The sequence below is a fragment of the Solanum lycopersicum genome, chromosome 7, assembly GCF_036512215.1.
Source record: "Solanum lycopersicum chromosome 7, SLM_r2.1".
Lineage (NCBI taxonomy): Eukaryota > Viridiplantae > Streptophyta > Magnoliopsida > Solanales > Solanaceae > Solanum > Solanum lycopersicum.
The window spans coordinates 64333081-64351618 of record NC_090806.1 but is presented as its reverse complement, the minus strand read 5'-3'; the positions used below and the strand labels follow the sequence as shown (position 1 = coordinate 64351618).

The window sequence follows — 18538 nt, the reverse complement described above, 5'->3', positions numbered from 1 at the left end:
TTACATGTCTTTTTTTTTAAAAAAAATATCTTACACATCATTTTGAAACTAAAAAAATACTAAAATTAATTTTAATTAATGTAAAATAGATTCATTAAGGGTAGAATCATTTCAGCATTTTTTTTACCATCGTGGGCCTCGAAATTACCCCTCACTCGCGCACAATGAGTGCATTTCATGCATTTTGCCAGGTAGAAATCACTTGTTTATTTATTAAAATATAAAATAGTTAAAGTGTCTATTTATACACTATAAAAATTTAAGATCAAAATTAAAATTTAAAACTAAATTTAGGATTGCAATATATATATTATGTCATTATTATAATTTTACATTAGGTCTTGGTGTAGCTACATATAGTGATAAGTGATGTATCATTGATTGTCATTCAACGATTTATTTAGACAATTCGCGAAAGATAAGGTACAATTGACTATAAATTAAATTTTTATGCTCGTATAAAATATAGAACTTCTATTATAATTTACATAGTATATGTTGTCCCAATATACACTTAAATAAAAAAAATATGATTTGTAAAAAATTATATAACTAATTAATATCAATTTATTTAAGATGTAAACATGTAATAACAATTCCCTTTCTGTCCCTATTTACTTGTTCATATTTTCTCTTATATCTATTTCTATTTACTTGTTCATTTTAACAAATCAAGACAGAATAATAATTTCTTTTCTAATATTCCCTTATTAAATTCTAGAAAATTTATTGTATTACTAAATTGTAATGCATGTTTTTTGGAATCAGAGAATACATTTATTATAATTAGGGAGTTGCATAATCTTTTAAGTTAAGGGTAAAATTATAACTAACATTTGAATATATTAATACCTTAATATATGTGTTATTTTTAAAGTGGACAACTAAATTGAAACCGAGGGAGTATTATTTTACATCTTGGAGATACATAGAGTGATGGGTGATGTAATGATAGATTATCATTAAATACGATCACCTAAAAGCTATGATAGCTAATAAATACTTTATTTTTAAATAAAGAACTTGAATTACAATTCTAACAAAAATAATCTTCTTTGGTAGAAAATTTTAATTCTCAAATAAGACTTTATGATGGTAACCAAATTTATTTGACCTTCAAAATAAATATCTAACAATAGGATGAGATAAGTGATATTTTCTTTTAAGAAAAATGAAAATGTTTAGTACAAAGTGACTATTCTCAACTGGACACCTTATCTGTTAATGTTTTTGTTTTATTCAAAATTGTTATTATTTGAAAAATTTTAATAGTTTAGTTGGTTAACTATCTGAGCTTCCATCTTGTTAATGAAAGTTTGATTTTTCATATTAATTCCCTTCCCATCTCACCTTCTCCTAACCCCCCCCCCCCCCCTCCTCCTTTTCCTCCCTTTTTTGATTTTTTTATTTTAAAAAAAATATTTTCAACAGAAAACTCGAAAAATAAGTAAAAATATCCTTTAATGTATATCAACTGACTTAAAACACCCGCCTTCAACTTATTGAATAAAAAACGTTCTTAACATATTAATTAGAAAGAGTGAAGTGACAAAAACAAATTTAAACTATCTTATTTTTTGTGAGTTTTGTACATAAATTAATAAGTGATATTTTATGTATAAAACTCGCACTCCTCGCAGTTTAGGTATATAACTCAAAAAAATAAATCAATTTAAATGTATTTTTGATATTTTACTCAATTAGAAATGATTCGAAGAATCTCCTTTCACCAATGGGACAAAATTTGCAATAAGAAACCCATATATTAACTCACCTAATCCAGCCTAATCCTCATTTTATACCTCTAATTACACTTCATGCTTGGCAACAAAGATCTTAGAAGTTTTTAGTTCTTTTACTTTTTAATGGGCTTTTGGGCCTATTTTTCTTCAAGCTGGTTATAAACAAATCATGGACCTAATGAAATGGGCTCAACCAAATAAGTACCAATGGAAAATTCTGAAGTTTGATATTCTAGTCTCTTCATCCTTCAATTTGGATATAATTCGAATAAAAATATATGTATACTTAGTGTATAATATGCGTATATTAACTAACAACTATAAATATGTTTGAACAATCGGCTAAATGTGTAAGTTGTGTGTCCTTTCCGTGGGCTTTACATTTATATCAAGGCATAATACTTAAAATGGAAAATTATTGAAATTTCAATAGTTTAAGAGTTGATTACTTAGTTGGCATTTGGTTATGCGATATCATATCACAATATGAGATGGAATCAACATTTGGACATGCGATTTCATGCTGATTTCATCTCATGGTTATTTTGTTAAAATAATCCCACAAACGTTTGAAGCTTGAAAAATAGATTCAAAATACTTAAAACAAGGCATGAACCATTATGATATTGACACACAAGGGAAAATAGTCGTAGCCTGTGCAGTATTACATGATTATTTACGAGGAGTGATGAAATATTTAGGTCTATGAGCATGAATATAGTTGGGGATGATATTGACCAACAAATGGCTCAAAGCAACAATGTTAGTTCGTCATTCGATCATATGATCGAGAAATGCAAGTTCAACGTGAGGAGATTGTCCATATTATGTGGAAGAATTATATTAAAGACTTGTTCATCACACTCTATTTTCAAACTTTTTTATTGAATTAAAGTTTGATGAAACAATTACTTGAGTGAGGAACAAATAGTTTGTAATAATTTATTATGTGATTTTATAAATTTTTGTTTATTTGGTAAGATTGAATAAACAATTGTGGTTATCTTATGTTTATTAGAAAATATATAACACAAAAATTTCATATTGTATGTCCAAACAAAACTTCAATTTCATATTATGATTACCATATCTTGATTCCTTATCTCATGGTCAAACGGGCCTTTAGATACACTTTACTTCATAATATTATGAATCTTATTAAATTTTGGTGCGTCCAAACACGTGTATTTCAGAATACATGTGGCCAAAATTTGGTATAATTTTCTTTGGAGAAAATACAGAATTAGACATACTTCACTATCATATATATTGTTATTAACTATAATTTAAAACTATCACATATCTTACCACTTATTAAGAGTTTTCTGTCATAGACTACGAAAAATATTTTTCATGGATTTTTCTACCAGATACACTAAAATAGAGAGAGAGAGAGAGAGAATGGATTTTTCTAGATATATTGTGTCCAAGTGATTCTCATGTATCTAGGATACATAGACAAGTCTCACTTGCATCCCTCCAATTTTGCTCGTCATTCTCATATTTTTCTAGTATCCTAGATACATGTGAACCACATCAAATACATATAGGCGTATCTAATATGATTCGCAGGCATCTATGACACGTGACCATCTCACTCTTCTCCCTCCTTATTCCGCTCGCCTAATCACTATTTTAGTGCATCCAATAGCAAAAAATCCATGTGTATCTTTCTCAATATATATATAATGAAAAAACTAATTAATAAGATACATAATTATTTAAATTAATAAAATTAATGTAATTATTGAAATAATAAAATTAATATATATATTACGTCTATTTGTCTAATAAAATAGTTTCCCATACTTGTATACTTCCCTCCAACTAGTCTTGTTTTCTCAGCTATACATTTCAACTTTATGGGATTTCTCTTACCTCCCCAGAATTGTCTGAAGTGAAATTATTGGCATTTCCTAGGATTGTATTATAAAATTAGGTTACATGTGGGGATCAAACCTTATATTCAAAATACAATAAAATATAAATTGAATCGCAATGGTTTTTTTCTCTATAAGGACAATAGTTCGATATTAATCTCGAGATTAATAGTTATTACTCTCTTATATTTATTCATGTTAATAACAATTTTCTTCAATTAAGTCATGAGTGATTTTATGATACGATATAATTTCCAACAAAATAAGTTCAAATAACCAATTGAACCAAAGCAGAAGCGTATCGAGAATTGATAAAACATGACGCACCACTAAATAATGAAAAAGAAACCTAAATGAAGTATTCATGTGGGAATTGAACCACATTTCTCCGATAAATAACTCAAACATTTAACTAAGTGTGCTTCAACCTTTTTGGAGCGTAATTTATATATATATATATATATATATCAAATTTTACAAATTATTCATAAATTTATGTGCATCATAATTTTAGTTAAATCCGCCCGTGAACCTAAGTATATGAATATCTTGAAAAAGGGGAGCACTTCAATGTTTAATTTTTATCTGTTATGTAAATGGTTGGAAATAAAACACGTATTAAGAAGTAATTAATAAAATACCTAATATTCTCCCTAGTTTGAGAACAATTAAAGATTATTTAAACATTATGCAAGTTAGGTTATAGCTAATTCAGCCTAACTTTTTTTAGTTGCTACAAAAAAAAGTTTTATAATCATATTTTGATTTAATTGTAATTTGTAGTAAAAAATTATCATTCGGCTCTCTCCCTGAACGTCACGCTCGCCACTCTCTATTTCTCACTGCTAGTCTCTCTCTCGCCTTCTCACTTTATGCAAACCCAAATGTATAAAATGTGTTTGTGTTTTTATAAAGAGAAAGAAACTGTACATACAAATACGAGTACATATATTTCATTTACACTTATAATTATACAAATATAAATCTTTCGCTATCCAACTTTCTTTTGTCTTTCTCGTTTTATACAAATGTTTTATTTCGATTCAATTGTATACAAATTCAAATTTTATGCAGATGTTCAAACACATAAAATTGAATTGAAAGGTTGTCAGTGATTTGTACACTTGAGAGGCTGCTAGCGATTTATACAAATGAGAGATTGCCAGCGATTTATACGAATCTGATGCTCTGTAGCAAATATAAAATTTGCTATGAAACACAATTATACAAACTATATATATAACATATAAATATAATTTTTATGTTTGCTTAAATCTAAAATCTACTATCAAAAGAAAGAAAAGTCTTTGTCCATTGTGAATGATGCCAAATTTAGCAAATCCATTTAATTACTAACCGTTTTTAATCCCCTTTTAAGTAAGGTTTTAGATTGGCCACAATTAGCAAAAATAGGAACTACTAATAATTAAATCCAACATGTGCTATTAAATAAATATTAACGTACTGATAATTGGTTGCTATGTGAAATTAATTTACCAATACTATTGCCTTTGAAAAATAATATATTGGTAAAATCATGAATAATAAATGTTACACATTCAATGATAAATTCAAATATAGGGTCTCATATTGCAAAAGCAACAAACGTACATTCATTTTTCGTGAATGATCTGGAATCGATTCTCTTCAATATTTTCTGAATCGAACATATCGTATAAGGCTTGCCTAATGCAGTTTAATACAATTATGTGTATGGTTTTGCTAAGTGTATATCTTACTGAGTTTTCCTAATAATTTTGGAAGCTCTACTATGTACACCTAGTTGTTCTAAAAGTTTAGTCTAGGATGAATATTTGCACTACTTTTTTGTTTTGAATCAATTTATTGTATAAAGTTAGGGAGCCTAACTAATTAATTACTTGATGTCAATGAGAGTTTAGACACTCTATCCCCCTATTATCTAATGTACAGATTGGAGTCAACATATAATTATATTAAGCCCCATCTGAGATAATGACATTTATATAATTCAAAGAAAAAAAATAAATCTTCAAAAGATTTTTGAGATAATTATTTAGTGACAATAATATAATTATTGTTATATTATATTTAGCAGTACTAATAAATATAAGTATTTATAACTAACACTTTATATACTTGTTATTAAAGACTTTAGCGACTCTGAATATAACGAGATCAGTTTATATTGAACTTTACCAAATTAGAATAGAGTCTTTATGACATGGTTTGAAAATTTTGAAAGTAAAGGAGTACTTGAAGTTGAAAATGAAAAAGGGTATTTCAAAGTTAATTATTATAGAAACAATATATTCATATGTGTAATTTCATAAGTAGAATTTGAGAAGGACAACGTGTACTTACACATATTTTATCCTTTTGCATGAAATTGTGAAGATACAAAAGAACTCAAGTATCCAATAGTATTACTCAACCAATTCAAATAAAATAGGTGAAAGATGTGTCAAATTCAAACAAGGATTTAGCACCATAACATAATAGACAAAATCTTGAAATATTAAGATAAGAAATAAAATTACATCTTTGAAATTACTTTGACCATATTCCAGCTCTATCAAATAAAACACATTTGATCTTCAGAGATGACTACTTAATAAACCTGAAAAATCATAACAAACAAATGAACTCAAGAATATAAATTAAGATAGAAAATAATGAGACATAATTTAGTTATATATTTTAAAGTATAGTACTCTTTATGATAGTTCAAACTATTTTGAAATTACGATTTGACACAATTCAACGTGGTATTCGTAAAGGCAAATACAACTATATAGTTCGAGACATGGTATTAACAACGGCAAATGCAACTATATAGTTTCAAATTTATAGGAACTCAAACTTGCGATGATGAAATATAAACTTAGGTATACGAATTTATTCAAATTAATTTCTAACAAATGACCAAGCAAATAATCTCATTCTTTTGCATAGGCCTGAACTCATAATCACAATTTAGAAAAATACAAATGACTCAATGCTTAAAAACTTAAAAGTTGAATTCAAATAGCTTAAATCCTAGATCGATAACTAGAAAACAAGAAATTATTTTCATATGTGATATATATAATTAAGTAAATAAAGTTGTGTTTGCTCTGACAACTAAATTTTTAGATAAGATTATCATAGCACTGTTCTAAAATTTTTTAGTTAAGATTGGCACATGATTCAACATAGTATTAGCAAAAAGGGCTAATATAACTACTATATAGTTACTAGTTAATCTGAACTCATACTTACGATTTTGGAATATAAAGTACTTACATATAAAAATTTATTCAAATTAAATTCCAACAAATAACCAAACAAAAACCTCATTCTTTTGCATAGCTAGACACAAACTCATGATTTAGAAAAATACAACGGATTCAATACTGAAAAGCTGAATTCATAAAACTTAAATCCTGGATGTATAACTAAAAAGCAAGAAAGTATTTCCATATATGATATAATTAGACAATTAAAGTTATAAGTTCCGTAACAACTAAAATATTTAGATGAGATAATTACAGTACCGCATTCAACAAAATAAAATCACAACTAACCTTTTAATGATGAGCATTAGGAGAAGCAGAGTCATGATGTTCACCATGGATCCTAGCTGGCACTTGAAAATCAGTAGTAAAATGTCTGCTATTATTGCTAATTTCTACCTGATTAGGAATTAATCCATTCATTAATGGCCTTTCTTCCCAATTAGCATGATGATTAATCAAATGTGAAAAATTGGACTGAAGGGGTTCCCTTTGAGTAAATGCATTATTAGCATTTTGATTGAAAAATGTTTGTGGTAATAAATTCCAACTAGCCATTCTTGGATAATTTGCTTCAAAATTTTGATTTGAGAAAAGGGTAGAATGGTCATCCTCATGATGATGACTAGAAGTTGAAGCTCTATGAAAAGTTGTGTGAAGAGATAAGCCAAGATCTTCGTTTTGTAACGAAGATCTTGGCATTATTTCATGTGGGTAGTTTTGAAAATTCATAAGCGAAGTTCCCGAATTCATAGGGAAAAATGCTTTCATAGTATCACCTAGTGATTGTTGTTGTACTTCTCCTCCTCCTCCACCACCACCGCTACCGCCTTGCATCAGGTAGGAATTAGAAGAATTATTAACCCGACTTTGGTTATTTTCTTCTAATTCCCTCTGAAGCTGATACTCCGGTTGTTGCTTCAACACCAGAGCATCAGCTTCAGTGGTATTCCCTGGAATCTGATTCGGATTCCAAGGAGGTAACTCATCTAACTTATCAATAGCATTTTTCGCCTTTTTGATGAGCCAATCCACCGCCTTACTAGGCCGGTCATAACCCAATCGGTCTTGAACATCGTAAAATTGAATCGCTGTATGAGCAGCTAACCGGACCCTCCGGTCTCTCGGTCCTTTCGCCGTATAAACTTTACTATGCCGGTCTTTTCTACCGGTAGACCGGAGAATATGACCTCCTTCAACTTGTACTATCTCTCCTCCTCCAGTTGCGCTCTTCATTATAAATCTTTCAACATACTCAGATTAATATTCAGATTCAGACAGAAAAAATAAAATAATTTCTTTTTTCTATCATAAATAACACAACAGACTTTATAATAAAATTAACTCTGCTAGTGCTGCAGCTGATGCAGATCCCGAGAAACACTGACAAGGTACGCTACAAATCCCATAGACCCAATGAAATTTGTTTGTCCCAAATCTCAAATATCAAAAAAAAAAAAAGTTAACAATAAAGGAAAACCTAATTAAAGTTGAAAATTTTGGAATTGTTTTGGCAAATATAGTAAGTAGTTTAGACTTTAGATTTAAGCTAGGGTTAACAAAAAGAATTTATTTTTATTTTTATTTTTGAAGGAAAAGGAATTTTGTTAGAATGAAAATAAAATGAATGAAACAATGGAGTTATAGAGGAGGACTTGTCTTTTTTGGCCTTTCATGGTCATTGGAGTAGTAGTACTGATTTAGACAGTTACAGCACGTCAACTTTATATTTTTTTTAATTTTATAAAAATATTATTTTTGCGTTATGTTTCCATCAGTATCATTCTAGTTCTTTCAAGTTGTGATTGTGCGAAAGAATAAGAAAAAATGAAAGTCTGATTTATCTAGTGCGATTTACATTTCTTTACGTAATTTACAAATTATTATATAGTGATGAATTTATTTAGTGCTCACTCAAATAACAGATGTTGTGTGACAAAAGTTATAACAAGTGCGAATAGTTAAAAAAATATAAATTTATTTATTTATAATATACAATATAGACAAATAATAATATTAGAGATGGGGATTGAGAGTGGTGGCGGTGAGTGTTATGAGGGTGGGGTACGTTGGATAGTGAGGAGTAAATAATTGTAGAATGATATTTATGGAACTTGTTTTCTTTGATATCGAGCGCGCCCTAAAGCGTGTGTATTTTTTTTTTTTTGAATATGGCAATCACCCGTACGTGTTAAAGGGAACAATTTGAATTAAGGTTAGTACTAGCTAGTATTGCGTTTGGTTAAGGGTGGAGCTATCGTATTAGATATAGCTAAAATAATGGGTAAGATTTATTCGCACCAAGTGTTTAGACTAATTAAAATAATGGGTAAGATTTATTCGCACCAAGTGTTTAGACTAATTCAATATATGCATGTCATGTGTTTAAAATTTATAGTTAATTTATTTTATTTAATTTTAATTAATTAACGTGTGTTTTACTTCATTAAATCACATAATAATAAAAATTGAATTAGTTTGATGTAAACACCCGAAGCTGATAACTTTTTTTCCTGAAACAATCTATAGGCTTGATGCATGGGATTGGAGGGAGTTAAAGAGGTGGAAGGGGTTTATTCAAATTATATAGTAAATGTTAAATTTATTTAACTTTTTTGGAGAAAAAGTATAAGTACTCCTACATTATAATTGAAATTTCAGAGACACGTTTTAACTAAATAAAGATCTTATTACCTTCCTGAATTCTTTTTCTTTTGTAATTTTGTGCACCTTTTTGACTTACGTGACATTTAAATATCTCACACGCACGTCAATTGCGTGGAGTCACCGGGTGTAGCACGTAAGGTGTACAAAATTACAAAAAAAAAATTCAGGAGATAATAGAACTTTCGTTTAGTTAAAATGTGTTTTTGAAATTTCGATCATAGTCGGGAGGAATACTTGTACCTTATTATACTTCTTTATATAATTACTTTTTATATTTCTGAAGGGAAAAGGGGCAAATTTACACCTCAATTTTGGATTTAGATCGAATATATTCCTCAGCTTTAGGATTATATTTTTTTTTAAGTCGGTATATATAAATATGTTTATGAAAATGAAAAATATGCGTAATTTATTAGACGACAAAAAAATAAATACACAATTTATTTTTAAACCAAGCATATATTCACTTAAACAGCAAAATTGAAGCATATAGTTGCTCCTTTTTCTTACTTTGAATCCCATTATTTAACTTAGACATTAATTTAATGATAAATTCAAAATCATTAAATTTTGGCTTCTTTTTAGTACTTATGACCTTATCTAAATGAATAGTACTAGTTAATATTAATTTTAAAAAAAATAGATTACTATTCATCATGCATCTATTATATAGTGGTGGTGCTATGCTATGCTATGATAAAATTTTAATGCAGCCTGAAAATAGTATTCATAATTGATATATGATCAAAAATTTTACGATACATATATTGTATTTATGATTAGATTGATCTTTTTCTAAACCTATTCATATTAACTTTTTTCAAAAAAAATATTATATTGAGAGTATTATAAACTTTAAAAGAGTGATGAGTAAATGCAACTCTTCATGGTCCCAATACAGCAATATATATAAATTTAGATCCACCCTCATTGAAACATGATAGTGATTTCTAACTGCTTTTTCCTATATAATTTTTTTAGGGTTTTTATCGTTATTTGATATCCAACAAAGTTTAAACTCGAAAGCTCTGTTAAAAAATAGGGAAAAGGGTTAAATATACCCCTAAATTTTTCGAAAAAGTTTAAATATGCCCCCCGTTTAAAGTTTGGTCCATTTATATCCTCGCCGTCCAATTATTGATACAAATATACCCTTATGGGCGTTAGTTGGCCACCTCAAAATATCCAGCGCATTTTACTTTTCTTTAATTGCCCAAATTGATTTTTCACGACATTTTAATATTACATCGTGGCATTTATAATACAAAAGAGAAAGGGTCAAATATGCCCCTAAAAATTCGACCCATTAAACCCTTTTATTACCCATATTTTATGGTTCAATTATACCCCTCTTTTAAATAACTTATCCTACCCATATCCGACCCAAAACCCATATCCCTTTTCCCCCAAAACAAATTCCTAATTTTGCTAAACTTCCTTTTCCCCCATGTTCAGGTTTGCTGTGTATGAGGACGAAGGAAATTAACGATTTGTGTTTTTGGGGAAAATTAGCGATTTGTGTCCTTTAGAAAATTAGCGATCCCATGTTCATGTTTGCTGCGTATGAGGACGAAGGAAATTAGCGATTTGTGTTCTTGAGGGAAAAGAAAGTTTAGGAAATTAGGGATTTGTTTTGGGGGAAAAGGGATATGGGTTTTGGGTCGGATACGGGTAGGATAAATTATTTAAAAGAGGGGTATAATTGAACCATAAAATATGGGTAATAAAAGGGTTTAATGGGTCGGATTTTTAGGGGTATATTTGACCCTTTCTCTTTTGTAATATAAATGTCACGATGTAATATTAAAATGACGTGAAAAATCTATTTGGACAATTAAAAAAAAGTAAAATGCGCTGGATATTTTGAGGTGGCCAACTAACGCCCATAAGGGCATATTTGTACCAATAATTGGACGGCGAGAGTATAAATGGACCAAACTTTAAACGGGGGCATATTTAAACTTTTTCAAAAAGTTTAGAGGCATATTTAACCCTTTTCAGATTAATTACTACTAAAACAAGTCGAAAATCGACTGATGCCCATGATTATTTTTCCACTAAGACCGTGGATTTGATAACACCACTAGACAACGCATACTCTTTGTTAAAATATTTTTGTTATTTTTATTTATACTCTTCAACTGAAGTTTTGCGTTTCAAATACCAACAAGTGTCCTTCGATTTTCATAAAATTAAAAGAAAATCATTTTTTTGTAGTTTGCTTACATCTTCACTCCGGAGAATGACCGATGGACATCTATAATTTTCTTAAAGTCGTTCAGTTTTCTTTATTAAATATTCGTTAAGTAAACATTAAAATTTCGATTATATTTACCATTGCATCACGATTCTTGTTGGTAACTTTATATATATTATTTCGGATTATATATTATTAACTAATTATGATTAATTAATTTTAAGTAACTAACTTTTAGGCATTTAGCTAATTGCCATCAATTTAATGTGATTGATCTCTTTTAACAGTAAACATATATTGTTTCTATGTTTAATTTTATAGATTACATTATTTTATATTTTATTACTAGGTTTTATATTTATGGTTTCAACCTTTTTGTCTTGGACAAGGCGAAGACAGTTGAACTTTACGAAACCTTAAAAGAAGGAAAAAGAATTAAAAAATTCAGTAATTTATTGCCTTGTTTAATCGTTTCAAATGAAAAATGATATTTGTACAGACTTAGCTTAAATAATTTGTAAGCTGTCGTGTCATAATAATATCTAAAAGTGGCTAGAAAATTTAATCGGATAGAAAATTTAAAAAATCATAATATTTTTTAATTTATAAATAAACTGATATTTTTTCTATTTTTTAGTTAAAAGGTAATAAAGTAAAAAAAAATAAAATCATTTAAAAAGGTCTATAACATAAATAATATTCTGATCAAATTTACTGACTTCAAATAAATAATCACCGCATAATAACGTTGAATGATTTATATTGTCTCGTATACATCTTTTTAATGAAGATAAAAGAAGTATCGCGTCATATGATGTTATAATTAAAAATTTATTATAATAAATAAAAAATAATTTGATAATATAAAAAACATTTAAACTAATTATATTGTTACATAATTTACTTGGCTAGCAATTTAGTTCATTAATAGCAAAAGTGATTTATCTTTTTCAAATTTCTATAAAAGGAAGTGGTATACATACGTTCATCCACTAGTTGTAAAAAAATTAAAGAAGAGAAAAAGAAAAAGAAAATGAGAAAGGTAAAACTAGAAAATGTATGGTCTATATTTATTTATAAAATATAAAAATTAAAATTATTATAAAAAATAGAAAAGGGATACTATAAAATCAAGAAGAGAAAATGTAAACCTTAACTCGTGGAAAAGATCTAGTATTAAAAAGATATTCTTAAATTTTTTTTTCTTTTTTCTTTTTATTTTCTTGATATACTAAAATGATAAGTAAAAAATAAAAAATTTTAATATACTGAACAAGTAAAATTAAGACACAAATCACATATAGCAAACATATTCATCTAAAACTTTAACCTAATTTTGTCAAATTGAACAATAATATACTAATTCAACTTATTAAATTCGACTTAACCTGTTCATTTAACGCTATTATTTATTATTTTTTTTTGGCAAAAATTCAAATGTTGAAGGAATACAAATGGAAAAAGCATTTGTCAATTGGACCTCCCAATAAAGATGATCAACTCTCATGCTCCCTTTATTCCAATTTGATAAAGACTTGCTTTCATTTTCTTTGAATTATTTTGCATTACATTTCACACCTATATTTTACTTTTTTTTTATCATCATAGTCACACATGACCATCATCCTTTAATTCCTCTTTATACAAATCAAATTAATAATTTATATGTAATACAAGTCAATTGCTTTTTTTCACTCTCTATCGATCTTAAATTTTTAACTTTAAATTCTGAAATAACGAAAATTGTGAATGTTTCTAAGCTAAAGAAATGTGAAGTAACATTTAGTTTAAGAAAATAATAATACAAAAATAAGAATTTGTCTTTGATGTTTATATAATATAATATAATAATTCTACTTATGGAAATTGTGGTACTTTAATTTGTCTTTCATTATGGATAGATGAGTGACACTCAAAAAGGATAAGAATATATTTATTGATGATATATATGGATAGGAACAATACATGGGATAGATGGTCATAATTAAAATGTGTTCAAGATGCAACAAGGCTAGGCAAACATTTGTTGATATACATATACACAATAAAATAATCCATATCAATCATTTCATTGGTGTTTTCTTAGATATGAATTTTTAGATTTGAAAGTAAAATTAACTAATATAAAGTGTCACTCATCTATCAGAGCAGATAAATATTGTAAAATTGAATTTTAATATCATTTATTATAAAAGGAAAACTATCACGTGCTTAATTCATAAAAAAAAAGAATTAAATTCGCTCATAAAAAAACGTGTTAAGAATATAATTAATTAAATAATAAAAATATAATTTCTCTAAAAAATTAAACTAATAGATTGAATAATCACAAATTCCTAACCTATTACACACCTATCTCAATCTTCCAATACCCCCCATTCAATAAAATAACAAAAATATAATTTTTCTAACAACTTAAACCGTTAAATTGAATAATCGCAAAACTTCTAACCTATCACACACCTATCTCAACCTTCCAATACCCTCATCATATACCACCAATTTCACAAGTGTGTTTACATTATATATGATTGCTTTTGGAATAAATTTGTATTCGAAAACAATGAATTATCGACCGACAATATTTTATAGCTAAACAACAAAAAATACTCATGCTAATCTCATTTAGTTACAGATTGGCAACAAATTATAAAAAGAAACCGATAAATTTCATAACTAATCTCATATCATTTAGAAACAATTTTTTCCTACTTTAATTACCAATTGCCAATAATGTAATAAGAAAATCACTTATTTTTCACGAAAACATTATCCTTAAGTAAATTACTACTAATATATATACATAGGAATAGGACATAGGAGAAATAATGTGAAAGCAATCCTATAGTGAAAGCAACATAACAATGAAATGGAAGTGTCAGTATGGTGTGTGATCCAAGAATTAGAAAACAAAGTCCATATTATAGGTAGGTACTGCATGCTTCCTTCTGATAATAATAAAATCAAATAAATGTCTTCACTGATCAGCATATAATATATATATATATATATTCTGAAAGACAAATGAAAGAGACAACACAACATACATATAGCCATAGGATCAGCATCACATATGCCTTAATTGCTTACAAATTTATGACTACTCCTACCCAATAAAATGACAATATGTCACTTTCTCTTATTTCAGACAACTTGCAACCATTCATATGCATATACTTCCTCTATACGAAGATAGTTTGATTCGAAAAAAAGTTTATTAAAAAAGATATGGTTCAAAATGAATGATAAAAATTTATGTGACCGTAAGTCATTTCTTTAGGTGATTCTTCTAATATGTTCTAATCTTGGTGGATAGAGACACAGAGTTAGTTACCTGGTATCTATTGTTGGTGAGGACCGACAAAATCACGTTAAAAATTGGTCCACATACTACTGTCATAAAAACAAATGGAGTTTGTTGGTAGTCTAGATCCATCTAATTTGTCGTTAAATTTTAACTAATTGAAATTTCTTATAATCCGTCACTCATCATTAATCCATAGTTAAATAATGGAATTCTATAGATTTTTTGTGGTTCAATTACGAAATATATCGATAGTTATTTTCTTGTTTTCTAATGATGATATAATGCCAATTTTCATATGTTTTCGATCGACATGTATTAATTATGGTGTGGTTTTTGGGATGTGTAATTTGTTGGATGCACATGTCAAAATAAGTCCTCAACTTGGAGGGAGGGTGTCCACTTACGTATCGAGTAGAATATTACACAGAATAATTTTAGAAATGAGTGATCTTATATTATTTACTTCGATTACCTTCATGGAAAGTAAAAATTTATTTTATTTTTTTATATGTCCTTAGGGCAAGGATAATCAAAAGTTCAAGGATATAGATTACTAATCGATAAAATCAGTTCATATAGGCGATTCATGACCTAAAGTCAATATCCAACAGATCTCATTATCAATGTTGGGACTCAAACACATTTGAGACATACGATACATTAAAGCCATATATTTAGTATATATATATATATATATATATATATATATATATATATATATATATATATATATAAATTAATAGTGTATATACGATGAAATTACGTGTTTAAAAAAGTTTCAAATAAGGAAATACCACAAATACTTCTCACATGTCCAAACTAGTTCTATTTGGACCACAAGTTCAAAGCCCAACTTCCTGGCAATTGGAATTGTAGAAAGACAGTTTTAGTAGTTGGGCCTGGAGATATATTTGAAAAAAATAGGAATGTTTTTGGGTGAAAATTTCTTGGGAAACTTTTACACAAATAGCCGGACATATTCGTTGATTACTTATCTGAGCTGATATGCATATATTATATACTGATTATACACTTTTATTTGGATAATGTTGTTACACAATGTCGTATGTCTTGTGCGTAGAGTTCCTTATACTTGTGTCTAGTGAAATATAACTAATAAAAGGACAGTTCAATGTATAAAGTATCTCGTATTAGATTGGTTCGGAGAAGGGTTTACATTCCGAGTGATTTGATATGGACAACCTATTTGGAAGTATTAGTGGTAATTTTAAAAAAATTGCTTATGATAAGAGTAAATTAGACCGAATAGTATAACCGTAAGGATAAATTTAGCCATATAGTATAACAATAGTAAATACACACAATATTTACAAAAAAACATAGGTTAAATGATAAAAAGGAAAATTACTCTTTTTATTCATTTATATTTGTCACCTTGAAATTTACACGTCTTAGAAAGTAATGATCAAATACAAATATAATTTATCACAATATCAATACTAATTGTTATATAATTTTAATTAGATCTTCAGAAAAATGATTTAGGAAAAAAGTAATTAATGTTGAGGTATAGTATAAAAAAATAATTATATTTTTTTTATTAAGTTAAAAGTGACGAGTAAAAGTGAGCGGAAAAAACATTCATGAAATCGAAAATTTATCAAGTTGAAAAATGAAAACTATAAAAAATGAAATATGTTAACAACAGGGATGAGTGTTCAATATTTGGTTTGAGATCATCAAACTTCATGTTTGGTAACTCGATAAATGGTAGTTAAAAGTAGATATCAAATATCAAAATTTGAAACTTTGATTTGGTGATTGATAATCAGTAAATTAAATTTCAGTTTGGTATGATATTCTAATACGGTATTAAAGTTATAGCCAATTGTATTAAAAAGTTAATAAATATTTCTCCAATCATTTATATTTTTTAATGCGGAGGCACAATATAATAAAAGATCAATCAATAATAAGACATCAAGAAAAAAAAACAAATTGATACAACTAAAAAACATGTATTTGGGGTGTTTATGTTTATTCATTAATTTTTTTTTGACCTGTACTAATGAGTAATGAACAGTATGATATATCACCTTCACTAAGTAGATAATTCGATATTCAAAAAATATCAAATACTTCCTCCATTTTTTTTAAAAAAAAGATCTAATTTGACTTGGAATGGAGTTTAAGAAAAGAAAGAAGACTTTTTAATCTTGTGCTTCTAATTAAAGTTATGTCAAATGTATCAAAATATCCTTTAATCTTGTGCTTCTAAATTAAAGTTATGTCAAATATATCAAAATATCCTTTAATCTTGTGGTTTTAAACATGCTACGTGGAAAATTAAAGTTAAACTTTTGTCAAAAAAGAAAAAAAATTATTCTTTTTAAACAAACTAAAAAGAAAATAGAATTATTATTTTTAAACGAAGAAAGTATCAAATATTAGCTAATATCTCATATCAAACCAAAATTCAAACACCGTACTTCTAAAACTTTACTTCCAATACTATACCAAATATCAAATAACAAAAATATTTAATTAATTCAATTTTCGATATTTCACGTCGTCCGGTCATATTTCAAAGCATCAAATTTAAATTCCCTCTCATTTGACAGACAAATATTTCTTTTTTGGCTTAAAACTTTTGTGGGTCCCATCTACATTTCTACAAATTTCAAAATCTCCCTCGTTGTTCATAGATTCTCTACCAAAAATAATCATTAAAAAAAAAAAAAAAAGTAATATTCCAATTCTCCCTCCTATGGCCCAAAAAAATTAAACACCCACCTCAAAATTTACAAACAAAAAGTTAATTTCAAATCCTTCCCTCCAAACATTTTCAGTACTTACACCTATAAATAAATATTCATAACAAATCTCATTACATCCATCCATTAATTTCACATAAATTCGATTTTTCAAATGGAGGTTTCAGATATTTCTTTAAACGAAAATGAATCGAATAAAGAGAATATCGCGCCATGTGAAAAATTGTCCATTGATTGTTCGAAGGTGAGACGTAGCACGAAAAAATATAAGAGAAATTTCAAAAGGGCGCCATTGAGGGATATTACTCACCTATTCGATTCGCCGCTTCAATTTCAGCAATCTGTTTCGAGTAATGTCATTGTTTGTGGAAAAAGGAAAATGGTTGATGAAGATGTTGATTTGGTGCAGAAGAATAAATCGAAGTCACTCAGAAGAGATTTCAGATAGTTTAGTTGTGTTTTCGACTTTTTGTTTAGTATTGAGGTATTACTAATTTGTATTTGTGCAATATAGAACCAATTTCTAAAAATTACGCTCCCAACCGTTTTTCTAGTGCGGATACTAATAAGACTAGAATTGATTTGATAGAAGAAACAATTCTACTCTCTTTGAACTTTTTTTTTATAAGCACGGTTTTTGTTTTAATTTATTTTTATTATTAATTTGTTTTAAAAGAAAATGTTTCTTCCTTTTCTAATAACTTTTTTATTTTAATTTTCTTATGACATGTTTAAAATTAAAAATTAGAGTGCATT

General features: G+C 27.6%; 1 protein-coding gene across 1 annotated transcript; it reads right to left on the bottom strand.

Moving 5' to 3' along the window:
* Positions 1 to 6025: 6025 nt before the first annotated feature.
* TCP10 (TCP transcription factor 10) lies at positions 6026 to 8490 on the bottom strand. Its single transcript, NM_001247647.1, is given in 2 exon segments — positions 6026 to 6221; positions 7168 to 8490. A coding segment is annotated over 1 exon segment (942 nt). The 5' UTR covers positions 8113 to 8490; the 3' UTR covers positions 6026 to 6221; positions 7168 to 7170.
* Between the last annotated feature and the right edge of the window lie 10048 nt (positions 8491 to 18538).